The sequence below is a fragment of the Zonotrichia albicollis genome, chromosome 38 (assembly GCF_047830755.1).
Source record: "Zonotrichia albicollis isolate bZonAlb1 chromosome 38, bZonAlb1.hap1, whole genome shotgun sequence".
NCBI lineage: Eukaryota > Metazoa > Chordata > Aves > Passeriformes > Passerellidae > Zonotrichia > Zonotrichia albicollis.
Window position 1 is genome coordinate 441,809 of NC_133856.1, and position 24,020 is coordinate 465,828.

General features: G+C 56.4%; 2 protein-coding genes across 3 annotated transcripts in view; both read left to right on the forward strand.

Moving 5' to 3' along the window:
* The first annotated feature begins 16 nt into the window (after window positions 1-16).
* Window positions 17-4,422, forward strand: LOC141726734 (uncharacterized). The gene is made up of 2 exons (XM_074531756.1): window positions 17-2,403; window positions 3,845-4,422. The coding sequence occupies exons 1-2, from the start codon at window positions 984-986 to the stop codon at window positions 3,964-3,966; spliced, it is 1,542 nt and encodes a 513-aa protein (XP_074387857.1). The 5' UTR covers window positions 17-983; the 3' UTR covers window positions 3,967-4,422.
* Window positions 4,423-11,157: 6,735 nt separating this feature from the next.
* The window catches only part of TRIM28 (tripartite motif containing 28), a 39,012-nt gene continuing 26,149 nt past the window's right edge, over window positions 11,158-24,020 (forward strand). The window contains exons 1-6 of one of the 2 annotated variants that reach the window (XM_074531734.1): window positions 11,158-11,698; window positions 13,461-13,546; window positions 13,618-13,750; window positions 16,298-16,511; window positions 17,907-18,023; window positions 20,958-21,072. In XM_074531734.1, the coding sequence (XP_074387835.1) occupies window positions 11,500-11,698; window positions 13,461-13,546; window positions 13,618-13,750; window positions 16,298-16,511; window positions 17,907-18,023; window positions 20,958-21,072 (864 nt within the window). In that variant the 5' untranslated portion in view covers window positions 11,158-11,499. The remainder of the gene's footprint in view (window positions 11,699-13,460; window positions 13,547-13,617; window positions 13,751-16,297; window positions 16,512-17,906; window positions 18,024-20,957; window positions 21,073-24,020) is intronic. The other variant, XM_074531733.1, reaches the window with a different exon arrangement.

The following is a 24,020-nucleotide window of genomic DNA, read 5'->3' on the forward strand; positions in this document are numbered from 1 at the left end:
CATTGTCCCCTCTGTGCCCTCTGTGCCCTCTGTCCCCGCGGTCCCCTCTGTCCCTGCTGTCCCCATTGTCCCCTCTGTCCCCTCTGTGCCCTCTGTCCCCGCTGTCCCCACCATCTCTGGCTCTTGCCGTGTCCCAGCTGTCCCTGCCATCTCTGTGTCCCCTGTAACCCCACCATCCCCAGTGTCAACCCTCTGTCCCCAGTGTCCCCTCTGACTCCAGTGTCCCCCCGTGTCTCTAGTGTCACCTCTGTCCCCTGTGTCCCCTCCATCCCAGTGTCCCCCCAGTGTCCCCTCTATCCCCACCATCCCCCAGAGTCCCCTCTATCCCTGTCCCCTCATTGTCCCCCATTGTCCCCAGTGTCCCCTCTACCTGCAGTGTCCCCTCCATCCTCACCATCTCAGTGTCCCCTGAGTCCCCAACATCCCCAGCATCCCTGTGTCCCCTGTGTCCCCTCTATCCCCAGTGTCCCCTCTATCCCCATTGTCCCCCTGTCCCCTCAGTGTCCCCTTTGTCCCTTCTATTCCCAGTGTCCCCTCCATCTCCTCTATCCCCCCACTCTCCCCATTGTCCCCCATTGTCCCCCAGTGCCCTCATTGTCCCCCAGTGCCCCCGTGTCCCCACTGTCCCCTCTATCCCCAGTGTCCCAGTGTCCCCACCATCCCTCTATCCCCATTGTCCCCCTGTCCCCCATTGTCCCCCTGTCCCCCATTGTCCCCCAGTGCTCCTCATTGTCCCCCAGTGCCCTCATTGTCCCCCAGTGCCCCAGTGTCCCCAGTGTCCCCTCTGTCCCCACCATCCCCAGTGTCCCCTCTAGCCCCTGTTCCCCCTGAGTCCCCAGTGTCCCCTTGGTGTCCCTGTGCGCCCTCTGTCCCCATTGTCCCCCTGTCCCCCACTCTCCCCATTGTCCCGCTGTACCCCAGTGCTCCCCATTGTCCCCCTGTCCCCTAGTGCCCCCCAGTGTCCCCCCGTGCGCGTGGCCGCCATGCCGGACGCGGTGCACCACATCCACCTGCGCACCTTCAGCCGCTCGCTGCTGCGGGCGCTGGACGGGCAGCGCGCCCGCGGCCGCTTCTGCGACGTGACGGTGCGCGCCCGCGGCGCCTCGCTGCGCGCCCACCGCTGCGTGCTGGCCGCCGGCAGCCCCTTCTTCCACGACAAGCTCAGCCTGGGCCACTCGGCCATCGAGGTGCCGCCCGTGGTGCCCGCGGCCGCCGTGCGCCAGCTGGTGGAGTTCCTGTACAGCGGCAGCCTGGCGGTGCCGCGCTCCGAGGCGCTGCCGCTGCTGACGGCCGCCGCCGTGCTGCGCATCGAGGCCGTCATCGGCGAGTGCGCGCGGATCCTGGCGCAGGCGCGGCCCCTGGCGCCCGCGCTGAGCGCCGAGATGGGCACGGGGATGGGCACGGAGGTGGGCATCGAGGTGGGCACGGAGGTGGGCACGGAACTGACCAGAGAACTGACCACGGAGATGGGCACTGAACTGCCTACGGAGGTGGGCACGGAGATGGGCACACCAGTGGCCAGAGAACTGACCATGGAGATGGGCACACCACTGACTAAGGAACTGACCACTGAGATGGCTACGGAGATGGGCACTGAGGTGGCCACACTGCTGACACCGGCGCTGACCACTGAGATGGGCACGGACATGGCCACACCACTGTCCACACCACTGGCAACGCCGCTGACCAAGGGACTGACCGCTGAGATGGCCATGGAGATGGGCACGGAGATGGGCACGGAGATGGGCACACTGCTTACCAGAGAACTGACCACGGAGATGGCCAGGGAGATGGCCACACCACTGTCCACACCACTGGCCGCTGAGGTGGCCACGGAGATGGGCACGGAGATGGCCACACCACTGACCACAGAACTGACCATGGAGATGGCCACGGAGATTGGCACGGACATGGCCAAACCACTGACCACACCACTGACCACACCACTGAGCCCATCCCTGACCACTGGACTGTCCACACCGCTGCCCACAGAGCTGCCCACGGCGCTGCCCAGCAGCGGGCACAGCCGCAAGCAGCGCCAGCCGCTGCGCCTGCCGCCCGTCCCGCTCAAGGAGGAGCGCCCGGAGGAGGATGAGGACGGCGAGGAGGAGGAGGATGAGGAGGCGGCGGGGGATGAAGGCGCCCCCCGGGCCCCGCTGTCCCTGCCGCGTTTCGGTGCCGCCATCGCCCCTGAGGCGCCGTGGGCGGGGCCCGGAGTGGGCGGGGCCGGGGCGCCGCCCTGGTGGGCGGGGCCGGGAGGGGGCGGGGCTCTCAGGGCCCCCCCGGTGCCCCCCGGAGCCCCCCGGGGCCGGGCCCAGCCCCCCCCCCCGTACCTGTGCGGGCACTGCCAGAAGAGCTTCAGCTCCCGCAAGAACTACAGCAAGCACCTGTTCATCCACTCAGGTGAGCCGGCACGGGCACACCTGGGGACAGCTGGGGACACAGCTGGGGACACAGCTGGGACATGGGGCACACCTGGGGACAGCTGGGGACACACCTGGGGACACAGCTGGGACATGGGGACACACCTGGGGACACACCTGGGACATGGGGACACACCTGGGGACATGGAGCACACCTGGAGACACACCTGGGGACAGTTGGGGACACACCTGGGGACACACCTGGGGACATGGGGACACAGCTGGGACATGGGGCACACCTGGGGACAGTTGGGGACACACCTGGGGACACACCTGGGACATGGGGGCACACCTGGGGACATGGAGCACACCTGGGGACAGTTGGGGACACACCTGGGGACACACCTGGGGACAGCTGGGGACACCTGGGGACACACCTGGGACATGGGGGCACACCTGGGGACACACCTGGGACATGGGGGCACACCTGGGGACATGGAGCACACCTGGGGACAGTTGGGGACACACCTGGGGACACACCTGGGGACAGCTGGGGACACCTGGGGACACACCTGGGACATGGGGGCACACCTGGGGACACACCTGGGACATGGGGGCACACCTGGGGACATGGAGCACACCTGGGGACACACCTGGGGACAGTTGGGGACACACCTGGGACATGGGGCACACCTGGGACACACCTGGGGACACCTGGGGACACACCTGGGACATGGGGGCACACCTGGGGACACACCTGGGACATGGGGGCACACCTGGGGACATGGAGCACACCTGGGGACACACCTGGGGACAGTTGGGGACCCACCTGGGGACAGCTGGGGACCCACCTGGGACATGGGGCACACCTGGGACACACCTGGGGACACACCTGGGGACACACCTGGGACATGGGGCACACCTGGGACACACCTGGGGACACACCTGGGGACAGCTGGGGACACACCTGGGGCTCCTAGGGCCCTGTTTTGGCCCATGTTGACCTGTTCCAATCCATGTTGACCCACATTGACCCAGTTTGACCCACATTGACCCGCACTGACCTGGATTGATCCGTGTTGAGCGCATTGACCCATTTTGGGTCAGGTTCGTCTGTATTGATCCACATTGACCCACTTTGGCCCATGTTGACCCACGTTGATCCATTCTGGCACGTGTTGGCCCACATTGACCCGTTTTGGTCCATGTTGGCCTACATTGACCCACATTGACCCAGTTTGGCCCACGTTCACCTTTATCAATCCACGTTGACCCACGTTGATCCATTTTGGCCAATGTTGACCCACGTTGACCAACTTTGGCCCACGTTGACCTACATTGACCTGTATTGACCACACTGACCGCACTGACCAGTACTGACCACACTGACCCACACTGACCACACTGACCACACTGACCACACTGACCCACACTGACCACACTGACCACACTGACCGCACTGACCATTCCTGTTCCCACAGGTGAGAAGCCGCACCAGTGCCCGGTGTGCCGGCGCTCGTTCTCGCTCCGCGATTACCTGCTCAAGCACATGGTGACCACAGTGACCACACTGACCCACACTGACCACACTGACCAGTACTGACCACACTGACCACACTGACCACACTGACCACACTGACCATTCCTCTCCCACAGGTGAGAAGCCGCACCAGTGCCCGGTGTGCCGGCGCTCGTTCTCGCTCCGCGATTACCTGCTCAAGCACATGGTGACCACAGTGACCACACTGACCCACACTGACCACACTGACCAGTACTGACCACACTGACCACACTGACCACACTGACCACACTGACCATTCCTCTCCCACAGGTGAGAAGCCGCACCAGTGCCCGGTGTGCCGGCGCTCGTTCTCGCTCCGCGATTACCTGCTCAAGCACATGGTGACCACAGTGACCACACTGACCGCACTGACCGCACTGACCCACACTGACCACACTGACCCACACTGACCGCACTGACCATACTGACCCCCAGTGACCACAGTGACCACACTGACCAGTACTGACCACACTGACCACACTGACCGCACTGACCATACTGACCCCCAGTGACCACACTGACCCCCAGTGACCACACTGACCGCACTGACCACACTGACCCACACTGACCACACTGACCCACACTGACCCGCACTGACCCACACTGACCACACTGACCACAATGACCACACTGACCACACTGACCCACACTGACCACACTGACCCCACTGAACACACTGACCAGTACTGACCACACTGACCGCACTGACCCCATTGACCACACTGACCAGTACTGACCACACTGACCCACACTGACCAGTACTGACCACACTGACCCACACTGACCACGCTGACCACACTGACCACACTGACCACACTGACCCCACTGACCACAGTGACCATTCCTCTCCCACAGGTGAGAAGCCTCACCAGTGCCCGGTGTGCCGGCGCTCGTTCTCGCTCCGCGATTACCTGCTCAAGCACATGGTGACCACAGTGACCACACTGACCCACACTGACCGCACTGACCAGTACTGACCACACTGACCACACTGACCCACACTGACTGCACTGACCACACTGACCATTCCTCTCCCACAGGTGAGAAGCCGCACCAGTGCCCGGTGTGCCGGCGCTCGTTCTCGCTCCGCGATTACCTGCTCAAGCACATGGTGACGCACACGGGCGTGCGCGCCTTCCAGTGCCCCGTGTGCTGCAAGCGCTTCACGCAGAAGAGCTCGCTCAACGTCCACCTGCGCACGCACCGGCCCGGCCGCGGGCTGGGCCGCAGGGACACGGCGGGACAGCTCGGCACGGCCGTGGGGACAGCGACAGTGGGGACAGCGACAGTGGGGACAGTGGGGACAGCGACAATGGAGACAGTGACAATGGGGACAGTGATGGGGACAGTGATGGGGACAGCGATGGGGACAGCGATGGGGACAGCAATGGGGACAGCGATGGGGACAGCGACAATGGGGACAGCGACAGTGGGGACAGCGACAATGGGGACAGCGATGGGGACAGCGATGGGGACAGCGACAATGGGGACAGCGACAATGGGGACACCCATGGGGACACCAATGGGGACAGCGACAATGGGGACTGTGACAATGGGGACAGCGATGGGGACAGCAACAGGGACAGCAGTGGGGACACCCATGGGAACACCAATGGGGACACCGATGGGGACACCGATGGGACTGCCACCAGGGACAGCAACGGGAACAGCAGGGACAGCGACAGTGGGGACAGCGATGGGGACAGCGACAATGGGGGCAGCGACAGTGGGGACACCCATGGGGACAGCGATGGGGACAGCGACAGTGGGGACAGCAATGGGGACAGCGACAATGGGGACAGCGACAGTGGCGTCAGTGACAATGGGGACGGCGACAATGGGCACAGCGACAATGGGGACAGCGATGGAGACACCCATGGGAACACCAATGAGGACACCGATGGGACTGCCACCAGGGACAGTAATGGGGACAGCGACAATGGGGACAGCGACAATGGGGACAGTGATGGAGACACCCATGGGAACACCAATGAGGACACCGATGGGACTGCCACCAGGGACAGCAGTGGGGACAGCGACAATGGGGACAGTGATGGGGACAGCGATGGGAACACCAATGGGGACAGCGACAGTGGGGACAGCAATGGGGATGGCGATGGGGACAGCGACGGGGACAGCGACAATGGGGACAGGGACAATGGGGACAGGGACAATGGGGACAGCAATGGGGACACCGATGGGACTGCCACCAGGGACAGCAACGGGGACAGCAGGGACAGCGATGGGGCTGCCACCAGGGACACCGACAGTGGGGACAGCAACGGGGACACACTGCGCGTCGCTCCAGAGGCACGTGGCGGCCGCCACGCACCCAGGGACAGCAATGGGGACACAAATGGGACTGCCACCAGGGACACCAATGGGGACAGCAATGGGGACAGCGACAGAGACAGTGGGGACAGCAATGGGACTGGCACCTGGGACACCGACAGCGGGGACAGCAATGGGGACAGCAATGGGGACAGCAGTGGGGACAGCAGTGGGGACAGCGGGGACAGCAATGGGGACAGCAGTGGGGACAGCAATGGGGACAGCAATGGGGACAGCAGTGGGGACAGCAATGGGGACAGCAGTGGGGACAGCAATGGGGACGCACCAGGCGCTGATCCAGAGGCACGCGCCCGCCACGCACCATGGGACAGCAACGGGGACAGCACTGGGACTGCCACCAGGGACACCCATGGGGACACCACGGACACCGCTGGGGACAGCAAGGACACCACCGGGACTGCCACCAGGGCTGCCACTGGGGACAGCAGGGACACTGGAACTGTCACCAGGGCCACCACTGGGGACACCACCACCAGCAGGGACACTGGGACTGTCACCAGGGCCACCACCTGGTCTGCCACCGGGATTGCCACCAGGGCCACCACTGGGACTGCCACCACAGCTGCCACCTGGGCTGCCACCTGGGCCATCGCCAGGACCACCATCTGCGATGCCACTGGGGCCACCACCTGGGCCACCACCCGGACTGCCACCAGGGCCACCAGCAGGGCCACCACTGGGATCACCACCAGGGCCACCTGCAGGATCGCCACCAGGGCCACCCCTGAGACTGTCACCAGGACAATCGCCCGGGGTGCCACTGGAGCCACCACTCGGACTGCCACCAGGGCTGCCACCAGCGCCACCACCGGGCTGCCACCAGGGCCACCATCAGGACTGAGACTGCCACCACCTGGGCTGCCACCAGGGCCACCACCACCAACAGGGCCACCACTGGGACTGCCACCAGGGCCACCATCTGGGCCACCACAAGGATCACCACCAGGGCTGCCACCTGGGATGCCACCAGGGCCACCACCGCCGCCAGGGCCATCACTGGCACTGCCACCAGGGCCACCATCTGGGCCATCACAAGGATCACCACCAGGGCTGCCACCTGGGATGCCACCACGGCCACCATCTGGGCTGGTGCTGGGGCCACCATCTGGGACTGCCACCAGGGCCACCACCACCACCAGGGCCATCACTGGCACTGCCACCAGGACTGCTACCGGAGCCACCAGGGCGACCACCAGGGCTGCCACTGGGGCCACCACCACCAGCAGGGCCCCTGGGACATCCACCAAGGCCACTCTCCAGGCTGCCACCAGGGCCACCACTGGGACTGTCACCAGGGCCACTATCTGGGCCAGCAGGGCCAGCAGGGCCATCACTGGGAATGCCACCAGGGCTGCCACTGGGGCCACCAGGGCCACCACTGCCACCAGGGCCAACAGGGCCACCACCAGGAACACCACCAGGGCCACCACCAGGAACACCACCAGGGCCACCACCGGGGTTACCATCGGGGCCACCACCAGGAACATCACCAAGGCCACCAGCAGGAACACCACCAGGGCCACCACCATGAACATCACCAGAGCCACCACCAGCGCCACCAGCAGGGCCACCAGCAGGAGCACCACCATGAGCACCAGCAGGGCCACCAGCAGAACCTGCCCCGGGCCCGTGTCCGGCCGTGGTGGGCGCTGGCCCCACAGCTGAGGAGGGGTCCCAGCCCCTGGTGGGGCCGGCAGGGAGGGCCTGGGCTGAGGGGTGGAGCAGGAGCGTGAGGGCATCTCCAGGGGCTTCTGCAGGGGGTGGGCACTGCCTGGGGACACGAGCAGGGGACAGGGGGACACCCTGGGGCCAGGCAGGACCATGAGCAGGGACAGATCCTGATCTGATGGAGCCCCGGAATGTTCTGGAACTGAGCTGGGCACGGGGATTGCATGGATGGACCATGGGTGGCCATGGAGATGACTGGATGGACACATGGACCATGGGTGGCCATGGAGATGCTTGGATGGACACATGGACCATGAGTGGCCATGGAGATGATTGGACGGATGGACAATGAAGGCGATGATGTCACTGACCTGGCAGGACCCCTGGAATGTTCTGGAACTGAGCTGGGCACGGGGTTTGCATGGATGGACCATGGGTGGCCGTGGAGATGACTGGATGGACACATGGACCATGGGTGGCCATGGAGATGCTTGGATGGACACATGGACCATGAGTGGCCATGGAGATGATTGGATGGACAGATGGACCATGAGTGGCCATGGAGATGCTCAGAGGGTTGGACCATGGGGGTGATGATGTCACTGACCGGGTGGGACCCCTGGAATGTTCTAGAACAGGGATGGGACAGATGGACCATGAGTGACCATGGAGATGATTGGATGGGTGGACAATGAGGGTGATGATGTCACTGACCGGGTGGGACCCCTGGAATGTTCTGGAACTGTGTGGGAGATGGAGATTGGACAGATGGACCATGGGTGGCCATGGAGATGATTGGATGGAATGGACCATGAGGGTGATGATGTCACTGACTGGTGGGACACCCAGAATGTTCTAGAACAGGATGGATGGACCATGAGTGGCCATGGAGATGATTGGACGGATGGACCGTGAGGGTGATGATGTCATTGAGCTGATGGGACACCCAGAATGTTCTAGAACAGGGATTGGATGGATGGACCATGAGTGGCCATGGAGATGATTGGAGGGTTGGACAATGAGGGTGAGAATCTGATGGGACCCCCGGAATGTTCTGGAACCTCTTTGGACACAGGGATCGGACGGATGGACCATGAGGGTGATGATGCCCATTGAGCTGGCGGGATCCCTGGAATGTTCTAGAACAGGGATGGACAGGTGGACCATGAGTGGCCATGGAGATGGTTGGATGGACAGGTGGACCATGAGTGGCCATGGAGATGCTCAGAGGGCTGGACATTGAGGGTGATGATGTCACTGACCTGGTGGGACCCCCGGAATGTTCTGGAACTTCTTCGGACACAGGGATTGGACAGATGGACCGGGAGTGGCCATGGAGATGATTGGATGGATGGACCATGAGGGTGATGATGCCATTGAGCTGGTGGGACCCTCAGAATGTTCTGGAACTCTGTTGGACACGGATATTGGACAGATGGACCATGAGTGGCCATGGAGATGATTGGACGGATGGACTGTGAGGGTGATGATGTCATTGAGCTGATGGGACCCCCGGAATGTTCTGGAACTCTGCTGGGCACGGGGATCCAGGGACACCTGAGAGCCCACCCAGGAGCTGGGGAGGGCCAGGATGGACACCTGGGGACACGGGGTCTGTCCCTGTCCCCCGATGGTGACAATGACCCCGGGGGTTCAGGGACACTCTTGGTGCTGTTTTTGCTGTTTTTTACATTAAAAGTGACGTCACCTGTGCTGTCACCTGTGCTGTGTCACCTGTGGTGTCACCTGGGCTGTGTCACCTGTGGTGTCACCTGGGCTGTGTCACCTGTGCCCTGTCACCTGTGCCGTCACCTGTGCTGTCACTTTTGGTGTCACCTGTGCTGTCACCTGTGCGGTGTCACCTGTGCTGTCACCTGTGCTGTGTCACCTGTGCTGTGTCACCTGTTGTGTCACCTGTGCTGTGTCACCTGTGCTGTGTCACCTGCTCAGCTCTGTCCCAGTATCTCCCAGTGCTCCCAGTAACCCCCAGTGCTCCCAGTATGTCCCAGTGATCCCAGTATCTCCCAGTGCTCCCAGTATGTCCCAGTGATCCCAGTATCTCCCAGTGCTCCCAGTATCTCCCAGTGATCCCCAGTAGTCCCAGTAATTCCCGGTAACTCCCAGCAATTGGGGGTAACTGGGAGTTACTGGGAATACTGGGGGTTACTGGGAACACTGAGGGTTACTGGGGGTTACTGGGAACACTGGGAGATACTGGGGGTTACTGGGATTACATGGTGTTACTGGGAGCACTGGGGTTTACTGGGAATACTGGGAGATACTGGGAACACTCGGGGTTACTGGGAGCACTGGGATCATTGGGAGCTACTGGGAGCCACTGGGACTTACTGGGAACACTGGGAGGGACTGGGGGTTGCTAGGATTACCTGGGGTTACTGGGAGTACTGGGATTTACTGGGAATACTGGGGGATACTGGGAGAGACTCAGAACACTGGGTGTTAGTGGGAGTTAATGGGGATACTGGGAGATACTGGGGAATACTGGGGGTTACTGGGAGCACTGGGACATACTGGGGGATACTGGGAGAGACTCAGAACACTGGGTGTTAGTGGGAGTTAATGGGGATACTGGGAGTTACTGGAGCAGCACATGGGGTTACTGGGAGCACTGGGACATACTGGGAGCACTGGGGGATACTGGGAGATACTGGGGGTTACTGGGAGGACTGGGAGATACTGGGGAATACTGGGGGTTACTGGGAGCACTGGGAGATGCTGGGGACACTGGGAGATACTGGGAGAGACTGGGAGATGCTGGGGGTTACTGGGAGCACTGGGAGATACTGGGAGCCACTGGGAACACTGGGAGAGACTGGGGCTTACTGGGAGACACTGGGGGTTACTGGAAGTTACTGGGGCGGCACATGGGATTACTGGGAGCACTGGGAATTATTGGGAACACGGGGGATTACTGGGAACACTCAGGGTTACTGGGAGCACTGGGGGTTACTGGGAGCCACTGGGAGATACTGGGGGTTACTGGGAGCACTGGGGGTTATTGGGGGTTGCTGAGGGTTACTGGGAGCTCTGGGAGATCCTGAAGTGCTCCCAGTAACCCCAGCGACACCATTAACCCCCAGTAACTCCCAATGCTCCCAGTAACCCCCAGTAATTCCCAGTAACTCCCAGTATTCCCAGTCCCTCCCCATTTCTGCTCCCCATTGGTTCGTCCAGCTGTCAATCACATCCTCGCCCCGCCTCCTCGCAGCTCGCCGATGCCGATTGGCCGCTCCGTCCGAGAAGCCCCCGCCTTCCCCAGGGCTCTCCGGCCGCTGATTGGCTCAGCCCCTCCCGCTCTGCGCGCTGATTGGCCCGTTCGCCTTCACGCGCCGGAGGCCTCCTCCCGCCCTTTCCTTCCCGCCTTCTCCTCTCCCATTGCTCCCGTGCGCTGTCAATCCCCACTAATCCCCGCCCTCCCGCCCTCCCATTGATTCTCCACAACGTCAATCAGGCACCGCTGGCTCTGATTGGCCTCGGGGCGGGGCGGGGGCGGGAGCAGCACGCCGTGCCCATCGTGAGGGGGACGCGGCCGCCATGGCGGCGCCTGAGGTGGCGGCGGCGCTCGGGAGCGGCCCCGGGGCGAGCGGAGCGGAGCTGCCCGAGCCGCTGGGGCTGCTGGAGCTCTGCGGGGCCTGCAGGCAGCGGCTGAGCCCGCAGCGGAAACCGAAGCTGCTGCCGTGCCTGCACTCCGTGTGCCGGGGTTGCATCGGCAGCGAGCATGGGGACAAGAACGGTGAGGGGATACTGGGGGAACACTAGGGGATACTGGGGGATACTGGGCGATAATGGGAGCACTGGGTGTTACTGGGAGATACTGGGAGTTACTGGGACCACTGCGAGCAGTGGTGGTTACTGGGAGATACTGGGAATTATGGGAGCACTGGGCGATACTGGGATCACTGGTGATTACTGGGGGTTACTGGGAGATACTGGGAGCTACTGGGAGCCACTGGGAGATACTGGGGGTTACTGGGAGCACGTGGAGAGACTGGGAACACTGGGAGATACTGGGAGGTATTGGGGGTCACTGGGAGCGCTGGGAGATGCTGGGATTTACTGGGGGGTACTGGGAGCTCTGGGGCTTACTGGGAGCACTGGAAGGTATTGGAAAGACTGGGGGTTACTGGGAGCCACTGGGAGATATTGGGGGTTACTGGGGGTTACTGGGACCACTCAGGGTCACTGGGAGCATTGGGAGCTACTGGGAGAGACTGGGAACACTGGGAGTTATTTGGGTTACTGGGAGATGCTGGGGGCTGCTGGGAGCCCTGGGAGATACTGGGAGCACTGGTGTTTACTGGCGATTACTGGGAGAACTTGGAGATGCTGGGAACAGTGGGAGATACTGGCAGAATTGGGAGTCACTGGGAGTACTGGGGGTAACTGGGAGCACTGGGAGATACTGGGAACACTGGGGGTTACTGGGGATGCTCAGGGGCTTACTGGGAGCACTGGGAGAGCCTGGGAGTTACACGGAGCACTGGGAGAGACTGAGAGATACTGGGGTTACTGGGGAATACTGGGAGCACTGGAAGGTATTGGAAAGACTGGGGGTTACTGGGACATACTGGGAGATACTGGGGGCTACTGGGACTACTGGAGTTATGTGGGTTACTGGGAGCACTGGGAGATACTGTGAGCACTGGGGGTTACTGGGGAATACTGGGAGATACTGAGGGTAACTGGGAGCACTGGGAGGGACTGGGAGCCACTGGGAGATACTGGGAGGTACTGGGGATACTGGGAATATCGGGAGCCACTGGGAGGTACTGGGAACACTGGGGGTTACTGGGGCATACTGGGGGATACTGGGGGCTGAGCCCAGAGCCCACCCCAGGGACAGGAATGGTGAGGGGAGATGGGGGCACTGGGGCTACTGGGGGATACTGGGAACACTGGTGTTTACTGGGGATTACTGGGAGCACTTGGATATGCCAGGAACACTGGGAGATACTGGGAGAATTGGGAATCACTGGGAGTGCTGGGAGTTACTGGGAACACTGGGAGAGACTGGGGGTTACTGGGAGCATTGGTGGTTACTGGGATCGCTGGAGTTTACTGGTGGTTACTGGGGATACTGGGAGCACTGGGGGTTACTGGGAGATACTGAGAATTACGGGAGCCCCTGGGAGCACTGGGAGCTACTGGGAGATTGCACTGTCCCCTCCTTGGGGACACCAACCCTGCTGTGACATTGTCCCCTCCCTGTGGGGACACTGGTGTCCCCTGTCCCTCCCTGAGGTGACCTTGGTGGCCATGGTGGCAGTGGAGGTGACAGGGAGGTGACAGTGGAGGTGACAGAGAGGTGACACGGACACCACGGGATGACTGTGTGTCCCCTCTGTGTCCCCTCTGTGTCCCCTGCGTGTCCCCTGTGTGTCCCCTCCCTGTCCCTGTGTGTCCCCTCGGTGTCCCCTCTGTGTCCCCTCCCCGTCCCTGTGTGTCCCCTCTGTGTCCCCTCCCTGTTCCTCTGTGTCCCCTGTGTGTCCCCTCAGCGTTCGAGTGCCCCGTGTGCCACCAGCAGTGTCCCCTGGGTGACATCATGGACAACCTGTTCCTGCAGCCCAGCGCCAGCAGCCAGGTACGGCCTCATTAACACTAATTAACGGTAATTAACCCCCTGGTGGTTAATGAGCTGTCCCTTGTCCCCAGAGCTGCACCAGCTGCGAGGACAACGCCAGCGCCACCAGCTTCTGCCTGGAGTGCTCGGAGCCGCTGTGCGAGACCTGCGTGGGGGCGCACCTGAGGGTCAGGTACACCCGGGAGCACCGGGTGGAGCCTTTGAGTGAGTGCCACCTCAGTGTCACCTCATTGTCACCTCCCTGTGTCACCTCATTGTCACCTGTGTCACCTCCCTGTGTCACCTGTGTCACATCCTGTCACCCCTTGTTACAAGGTGCTGACTTTGTCACTGGATTCATCTTGGTCCCATTCTCCCATTCCCATTCCCCATTCTCCCATTCCCATTCTCCCATTCCCCATTCCCCATTCCCCCATTCCCTCATTCCCCCATTCCCCATTCCCATTCTCCCATTCCCCCATTCCCATTCCCATTCCCATTCCCATTCCCCATTCCCCATTCCCATTCCCATTCCCCCATTCCCATTTCCCATTCCCCCATTCCCATTCCCATTCCCCCATTCCCCATTCCCCATTCCCATTCCCATTCCCCATTCCCCCATTCCCCATTCCCCATTCCCATTCCCATTCCCCATTCCCCCATTCCCATTCCCCCATTCCCCATTCCCATTCCCTCATCCCCATTCCCTCATCCCCATTCCCATTCCCTCATCCCCATTCCCTCATCCCCATTCCCGTTCCCATTCCCCCATTCCCATTCCCCCATTCCCATCCCCATTCCCCCATTCCCCATTCCCATCCCCATTCTCATTCCCCATTCCCCATTCCCATTCCCCATTCCCATTCCCCATTCCCATTTCCCCATTCCCCATTCCCATTCCCCATTCCCATTCCCCATTCCCATTCTCATTCCCCATTCCCCATTCCCATTCCCCATTCCCATTCCCATTCTCATTCCCCCATTCCCATTCCCTCATCCCCATTCCCATTCCCCCATTCCCATTCCCCATTCCCATTCCCCATTCCCATTCCCCCATTCCCCATTCCCATTCCCCCATTCCCATTCCCATTCCCCATTCCCATTCCCCATCCCCATTCCCATTCCCCCATTCCCATTTCCCATTCCCATTCCCCCATTCCCCCATTCCCATTCCCCCGTTCCCATTCCCATTCCCCCATTCCCATCCCCATTCCCATTCCCCAATTCCCATTCCCCCATTCCCCTATTCCCATATTCCCAATCCCCCATTCTCCTATTCCCATATTCCCAATCCCCCATTCTCCTATTCCCATATTCCCAATCCCCCATTCCCACATTCCCATTCCCAATCCCCCATTCCCCATCCCCCATTTCCATTCCCCATTTCCCCATTCCCAATGGGAATGTGAATGGGTAAAACTGGGAAATTGGGAATGGGAAGAATGAATGGACATGGGAATGAGAAAATGGGACAATTGAAATGGGAAAACACAGGAATGGGATTGGGAAAATGGGAAATGCAATGGGGATGGGGATGAGGGAATGGGAATGGGGGAATGGGGAAAACTGGGAATAGGACCAAGGGAATTCCCATTCCCCTTCCCATTCCCCCATTCCCAGTTGGAATGGGGAAAACTGGGAAATTGGAAATGGGGAATGGGGAATGGGGAAAACTCTGAATGGGGGATGGAAATGGGAATGGGAAAATGGGAGAATGGGAATGGGAACATGCAAAGAAAGGCAATGGGATTTGGAATATGGGAATTGCAATGGGGGAAACTGGGAACATGGCATGGCAGAATGGGAATGGGGGAATGTGGGAACAGGAACGTGGCAGTGGGGAAATGGGAATATGGGAATGGGAAAATGGGAGAATGGGAAAGGGAACAGGGAAATGGGATTTGGAATAGGAACATGGGAACAAGGGAATGAGAGTGGAGATGGGAAAATGGGAATGGGAATGGGGGAATGGGAATGGGAGAATGGGGGAATGGGAATGGGGATGGGGGAATGGGAATGGGGGAATGGGAATGGGAATGGGGAAATGGGAATGGGGAATGGGAATGGGGGAATGGGAATGGGAATGGGAATGGGAATGGGGAAATGGGAATGGGGAATGGGGAAATGGGAATGGGGAAATGGGAATGGGGAATGGGGGAATGGGAATGAGAATGGGAATGGGAACGGGGGAATGGGAATGGGAACGGGGGAATGGGAATGGGAACGGGGGAATGGGAATGGGGAAATGGGAATGGGGAATGGGAATGGGAATGGGGGAATGGGAATGGGAATGGGGAATGGGAATGGGGGAATGGGAATGGGGGAATGGGAATGGGGGAATGGGAATGGGAACGGGGGAATGGGGGAATGGGAATGGGGATGGGGAAATAGGAATGGGGAATGGGAATGGGGAAATGGGAATGGGGAATGGGAATGGGGGAATGGGGGAATGGGAATGGGAACGGGGGAATGGGGGAATGGGAATGGGAATGGGGAAATGGGAATGGGAACGGGGGAATGGGGGAATGGGAATGGGAATGGGGAAATGGGAATGGGAACGGGGGAATGGGGGAATGGGAATGGGAATGGGGAATGGGAATGGGGAATGGGAATGGGGAAATGGGAATGGGGAAATGGGAATGGGAATGGGGGAATTGGCAATGGCGGAATGGGAATGGGAATTCCCTTGCTCCTATTCCCAGTTTTCCCTGTTGCTGTTTCTGTTGCCGTTTTTGTTTCCATTCCAGTTTCTCCCATTGCCTCTCTCCCCAGGCTCTCCATCCGATCCCGTTGATCCCATGGATCCCATTGATCCCAATGATCCCGGTGATCCCGGTGATCCCAACGATCCCAACGATCCCGGTGCTCCGGCCCCGGCGCTGTCCTGGTGCCGCTCGCACCCCCGGCAGCCGCTGTCGCTGTTCTGCAGCTCCTGCGAGAGCTTGACCTGCGGGGAGTGCCACCGGAGGGAGCACCGGCACCACCCGTGAGTCTAATTAACTCTAATTAGTGCTAATTACTGCTAATTAACGTCATTGCTGTCCCTGCTGCTGGCACTGATCCCACCCGTCAGTGTCAGTCACTGTCATTGCTGTCATTGCTGTAAGCGGGAGTGCCACCAGAGGGAGCACCGGCACCACCCGTGAGTCTAATTAACTCTAATTAGTGTTAATTACTGCTGATTAACGTCATTGCTGTTATTGCTGCTGGCACTGATCCCACCCGTCAGAGTTAGTCACTGTCATTGCTGTCATTGCTGTAACCGGGAGTGCCACCAGGGGGAGCACTGGCACCACCCGTGAGTGTTAATTAGTGTTCATTACTGCTAATTAATTAACTACTGTTGTTACTGCTGCCACTTACTGCACAGGTGAGTGTTAGTTATTGCTAATTACTGCTAATTAATTATTTATTGTATTTATTGTATCTGGGAATGCCACTGCGGGGAACACCAACTGCACCTGTGAATCGCATTAATTACTGCTAATTAATTAATTGCTGTCATTACTGTAATTACTGTCATTACTCTAACCTGGAGTGCCACTGGAGGGAGCGCTGACAGCACCCCTGAGTAACGTTAATTACTGCTAATTAATGTAATTAATTAATGAATGAGGCTGATTAATTACTGACAACCACCTGGAGTTGGCCTACAGGTTAATTACTGCTGTTAATTAATTAGTAACTCCATTACTGGCTTTATTATTGAGTTTATTACTGGCTCTATGGGTGGTTTAATTACTGATTGTTTAAATTAATTAGTTTTTAATCAATTTCAATTGACTTGTCTGTGGTTTTGCTGTTTTTAATTGGCCAAACTTGGGGGAATCAATAATTGCTTTGATTGCTTAGCTGAGCATGTGTTTAATTAGCTTGATCACCTCATTAATTAGCTAATTATCTAATCATTAATGGCGTTAATGAGCAATTAAGAAGCACCTTTGTTGGTTAAGTTCTAATATAATTAATGTATTAATGTAATTAATGTAATTAATGTAATTAGGGATTAAATGACAGAATCTGTTACCTGGGGCATCTCATTAACTAAAGTCCCTTAATCCATGGAGTTAATTAGATAATTGAGGCCTAATGAGGATTAATTAGTGCATTAATGGGTAATGAGCTAATAAACTTCATTTTGCTTTTCTCTCCCACTTTTTCCTCCCTTTTTCTGCTCCCTTTTCCCATTTTTTCATTTTCCTCATTTTTGCTTCCCTATTTCTCCTTTTCCCCTTTTTCTTTTTCCCCCTTTTTATGCTTTTCCCCATTTCCCCATTTTTCCCCATTTTCCCCATTTTTCCCCATTTTCCCCATTTTCCCCAATTTTTCCCCATTTTACCCCCATTTCTCCTCATTTTCCCCATGTTCCCCATCCCCCCAGCTCCCAGCCCGTGGCCGAGGCCGTTCTCCAGCAGCGCTCGGTGCTGTCGGCGCTGCTGCAGCGCCTGGCGGAGAAACACAGCGAGGTGCAGCGGAGCAGTGCCCGGCTGAGTGCATGGTCAGTGTCCCCAAATGTCCCCAAATGTCACCTGTGTCACTGTGTGTCACTGTGTGTGTCACTGTGTCACTGTGTGTGTCACTGTGTGTCCCTGACAAACACAGCGAGGTGCAGCGGAGCAGCGCCCGGCTGAGCGCGTGGTCAGTGTCCCCAAATGTCCCCAAATGTCACCTGAGTGTCACCTGTGTCATTGTGTGTGTCATTGTGTGTGTCACTGTGTGTGTGTCACTGTGTGTCACTGTGTGTCACTGACAAACACAGCGAGGTGCAGCGGTGCAGCGCCCGGCTGAGTGCATGGTCTGTGTCATTGTGTGTCACTGAGTGTCATTGTGTGTCACCTGTGTCCCTGTGTGTCACTGTGTGTCACTGTGTGTCACTGTGTCACTGACAAGCACAGCGAGGTGCAGCGGAGCAGCGCCCGCCTGAGCGCGTGGTCAGTGTCACTGAGTGTCACTGAGTGTCATTGTGTGTCACCTGTGTGTCACCTGTGTGTCACTGTGTGTGTCACTGTGTGTCACTGTGTGTGTCACTGTGTGTGTGTCACTGTGTGTGTCACTGTGTCACTGACAAACACAGCGAGGTGCAGCGGAGCAGCGCCCGCCTGAGCGCATGGTCAGTGTCCCCAAATGTCCCCAAATGTCACCTGAGTGTCACCTGTGTGTCACTGTGTGTGCCCTGAGTCACTGTGTGTGTCACTGTGTCCCTGACAAACACAGCGAGGTGCAGCGGAGCAGCACCCGGCTGCAGGCATGGTCTGTGTCATTGTGTGTCACTGTGTGTCACTGTGTGTCACTGTGTGTGCCCTGAGTCACTGTGTGTGTCACTGTGTGTGTCACTGTGTCACTGTGTCACTGTGTGTGTCACTGTGTGTGTCACTGTGTGTGTCACTGTGTGTGCCCTGAGTCACTGTGTGTGCCCTGAGTGTCACTGAGTGTCACTGTGTGTCACTGTGTGTCACCTGAGTGTCACCTGTGTGTGCCCTGAGTCACTGTGTGTGTCACTGTGTCACTGTGTCACTGTCACCTGTGTGTCACTGTCCCCTGTGTGTCCCTAAGTGTTCCCTCCCTGTCCCCTCCATGTCCCCTCCATGTCCCCAGAGTGTCTCCTGAGTGTCCCTGATTGTCCCCTGAGTGTCCCCAGTGTGTCACTGAGCATCCCTCCCTGTCCCCTCCGTGTCCCCTGAGTGTCCCCTCCCTGTCCCCTCCATGTCACTCCGTCCCCTGAGTGTCCCTGAATGTCCCCACTGTCTCCTCCATGTCCAATGAGTGTCCCTGCATGTCCCCTGAGTGTCCCCCAGTGTCCCCTCCATGTCCCCAAGTGTCCCCTGAGTGTCCCTGCGTGTCCCCAAGTGTTCTCTCCATGTCCCCTCTCTGTCCCCTCCCTGTCCCGTCCATGTCACCCTGTCCGCTGAGTGTCCCCAGTGTCCCTGAGTGTCCCCAGTGTCCCCTGTGTGTCACCTGTGTCACTGTGTCCCCGAGTGTCCACTCCCTATCCCCTGTGTGTCCCTCCCTGTCCCCTCCATGTCCCGAGTGTCCCTGTGTCCGCTGAGTGTCCCCAATGTCCCCAGTGTCCCCAGTGTCCCTAATGTCCTTGTGTGTCCCCTGTGTGTCCCCACTGTCCCCAATGTCCCCAATGTCCCTGTGTGTCCCCAATGTCCCTGTGTGTCCCCAGTGTCCCCACTGTCCCCAGTGTCCCCAATGTCCCCTGAGTGTCCCCAATGTCCCCATTGTCCCCAATGTCCCCAATGTCCCCACTGTCCCTGTGTGTCCCTAATGTCCCCACTGTCCCCAATGCCCCTGTGTGTCCCCAATGTCCCCCACTGTCCCCATTGTCCCCAATGTCCCCAAAGTCCCCAATGTCCCCTGTGTGTCCCCACTGTCCCCAGTGTCCCCACTGTCCCCAATGCCCCCAATGTCCCCACTGTCCCTGTGTGTCCCTAATGTCCCCACTGTCCCCAATGCCCCTGTGTGTCCCCAATGTCCCCCACTGTCCCCATTGTCCCCAATGTCCCCAAAGTCCCCAATGTCCCCTGTGTGTCCCCACTGTCCCCAGTGTCCCCACTGTCCCCACTGTCCCCAGTGTCACCACTGTCCCCAATGTCCCCAATGTCCCCAATGCCCCCAATGTCCCCAGTGTCCCCAGTGTCCCCAGTGTCCCCACTGTCCCGTGTGTCCCCAAAGTCCCCAATGTCCCCTGTGTGTCCCCACTGTCCCCTGTGTGTCCCCACTGTCCCCACTGTCCCCAGTGTCACCACTGTCCCCATGTCCCCACTGTCCCTGTGTTTCCCCAATGTCCCCAGTGTCCCCACTGTCCCCAATGTCCCCAGTGTCCCCACTGTCCCCACTGTCCCCACTGTCCCCATTGTCCCCAGTGTCCCCAGTGTCCCCACTGTCCCCAGTATCCCCAATGTCCCCACTGTCCCCATGTCCCCGTGTCCCCAGGTCCCGGCTCGTGTCGGACACGCAGAAGCAGCTGCAGGTGCAGGTCAAGCTGGGCACACTGCATGTCCCCAATGTCCCTGATGTCCCCAATGTCCCTGTGTGTCCCCAGTGTCCCCACTGTCCCCAATGTCCCTGTGTGTCCCCAGTGTCCCTGATGTCCCCTGTGTGTCCCCACTGTCCCCATGTCCCCATGTCCCCGTGTCCCCAGGTCCCGGCTCGTGTCGGACACGCAGAAGCAGCTGCAGGTTCAGGTCAAGCTGGGCACACTGCATGTCCCCAATGTCCCTGATGTCCCCTGTGTGTCCCCACTGTCCCCACTGTCCCCATGTCCCCATGTCCCCATGTCCCCAGGTCCCGGCTCGTGTCGGACACTCAGAAGCAGCTGCAGGTGCAGGTCAAGCTGGGCACACTGCATGTCCCCAATGTCCCCACTGTCCCCATTGTCCCCAGTATCCCCAATGTCCCCATCATCCCCATGTCCCCGTGTCCCCAGGTCCCGGCTCGTGTCGGACACGCAGAAGCAGCTGCAGGTTCAGGTCAAGCTCGCCGTCCTTCAGGCCATGAGGGAGCTCAACAAACGCTCCAAGGTGCTCATGGGGGACGTGCAGGTGAGAGTGCCACCACCCCTGGGGTCCCCAAGTGTCCCCAAGTGTCCCTGAGTGTCACAGTCAGCGTCAGGGCCATGGGGACGCTGCTGGTATCAAAGACCAGTGGGAAATCCGAATTAATAAATGGCAAAAATTGGATTTTTGTGACCAAAATCCTCCCGTGAGTGTCCCCATTGTCCCCAAGTGTCCCCTCAGTGTCACAGTCAGTGTCAGGGCCATGGTGACACTGCTGGTGTAAAAGATCAATGAGAAACCCAAATTAATAAATGGCAAAAATCTGATTTTTGTGACCAAAATCCTCCCCTGAGTGTCCCTGAGTGTCCCCAAGTGTCCCCAAGTGTCACAGTCAGTGTCAGTGCCTTGGGGACACTGCTGGTATCAAAGACCAGTGGGAAATCCGAATTAATAAATGGCAAAAATTTGATTTTTGTGACCAAAATTTGGTCCTCAAACCCATAGTCAGCCCCTGCCCTGTCCCCTGAGTGTCCCCTGAGTGTCCCCTGAGTGTCCCCATTGTCCCCAAGTGTCCCCTCAGTGTCACAATCAGTGTCAGGGCCATGGGGACACTGCTGGTGTAAAAGATCAATGAGAAATCCGAATTAATAAATGGCAAAAATTGGATTTTTGTGACCAAAATCCTCCCATGAGTGTCCCCAAGTGTCCCCTGAGTGTCCCCATTGTCCCCAAGCGTCCCTGAGTGTCACAGTCAGTGTCAGTGCCATGGTGACCCTGCTGGTGTAAAAGATCAATGAGAAATCCCAATTAATAAATGGCAAAAATTTGATTTTTGTGACCAAAATTTGGTCCTCAAACCCAGAGACAGCCCCTGCCCTGTCCCCTGAGTGTCCCTGAGTGTCCCCATTGTCCCCAAGTGTCCCTGAGTGTCACAGTCAGTGTCAGGCCATGGGGACACTGCTGGTGTAAAGGATCAATGAGAAATCCGAATTAATAAATGGCAAAAATTTGATTTTTGTGATCAAAATCCTCCCCTGAGTGTCCCTGAGTGTCCCCATTGTCCCCAAGTGTCCCCAAGTGTCCCTGAGTGTCAGTGCCATGCTGACACCGGTGTTATAAAAACTCAGCCAAAAACCCAAATTAATAAATGCCAAAGGTTTATTCTTTTATATTTATATTCATATATATATATATAGTGAAAATAATTATAAGAAATTGGACTAAATAATTATATATGTAAATGATAATTATCAGTATATTGTAATAATAAAAATTAATAACAATTATAAGTTATAATAAGGGTGTGTAAATAATCATTATATTACATTTTGACCGAGGGCTGTCAGCAGTGCCTGGAGAGGCACTATATATAATACAGATAACTACAAATAAATAGAAATAATTATAAATAAAATGGCATATAATTAGAAATAAATAATGATAAATAAATGACAATTCTAATTAAATTCTTGTCCCTGTGTTGTCCCCAGCGTGTGACCGAGGGCTGTCAGCAGTGCCTGGAGAGGCACTATGTATAATATAGATAACTATAAATAAATACAAATAATTATAAATAAAATTATGCATAATTCTAAATAAATAATAATAAATCAAAATTATACATAATTAGAGACAAATAATGATAAATAATGACAATTCTAATTGAATGTTTGTCCCTTTGCTGTTCCCAGCGTGTGACCAAGGGCCGGCGGCAGCACCTGGAGCAGCATTATATATAATATAAATTATTATAAGTAAATAGAAATAATTATAAATAAAATGATATATAACTATGAATAAATAATACAAAAATAACTAATAAATAATGATAAATAAATGACAATTTTCAGTAAATTCTTGTCCCTGTGGTGTCCCCAGTGTGTGACCAAGGGCCGGTGGCAGCGTTTGGAGCAGTGTTATATATAATATAAATATCTGTAAATAAATAGAAATAATTATAAATAAAATGGCATGTAATTAGAAATAAATAATGATAAATAATGTCAATTCTAATTAAATGTTTGTCCCTGTGGTGTCCCCAGCGTGTGACCGAGGGCCGCCGGCAGCGCCTGGAGCAGCATTGTGTATAATATAAATAACTAGAAATAAATATAAATAATTATTAAAAAATGAGATATAATTCTAAATAAATGATGATAAATAAAAATATACATAATTTTAAATAAATAATATAAATAACTAATAAATAATGATAAATAGATTATAATTTTCAGTAAATTCTTGTCCCTTTGGTGTCCCCAGCGTGTGACCGAGGGCCGGCGCCAGCGCCTGGAGTGGCGTTATTTATAATATAAATAACTATAAATAAATACAAATAAATATAAATAAAAAGATACATAATGATAAATAAATAATGACAAATAATGAAAATTTTAATGGATTGTTTGTCCCTGTGGTGTCCCCAGCGTGTGAGCGAGGGCCGGCGGCAGCGCCTGGAGCAGCATTATATATAATATAAATTATTATAAATAAATAGAAATAATTATAAATAAAATGGCATATAATTAGAAACAAATAATGATAAATAAATGACAATAAAATGGCATATAATTAGAAATAAAAAATGATAAATACTGACAATTCTAATTGAATTCTTGTCCCATTGGTGTCCCCAGCGTGTGACTGAGGGCTGCCGGCAGCGCCTGGAGAGGCACTATATATAATATAGATAACTATAAATAAATACAAATAAATATAAATAAAAATATGCATAATTATAAATAAATAATGATAAATAAAAATTATATATAATTAGAAATAAATAATGATAAATAATGACAATTCTAATTAAATGATTGCCCCTGTGGTGTCCCCAGCGTGTGAGCGAGGGCCGGCGGCAGCGCCTGGAGCAGCATTGTGTATAACATAAATAACTATAAATAAATACAAATAAATATAAATAAAAAGATACATAATGATAAATAAATAATGACAAATAATGACAATTTTAATGGATTGTTTGTCCCTTTCCT

Excerpts from the sequence above, each read along its gene's own strand:
- LOC141726734 (XM_074531756.1), top strand. The coding sequence starts at position 984 with ATGCCGGACGCGGTGCACCACATCCACCTGCGCACCTTCAGCCGCTCG. Across the intron at positions 2,404-3,844 it reads GCACCTGTTCATCCACTCAG|GTGAGAAGCCGCACCAGTGC; the intron begins GTGAGCCGGCAC and ends CTGTTCCCACAG.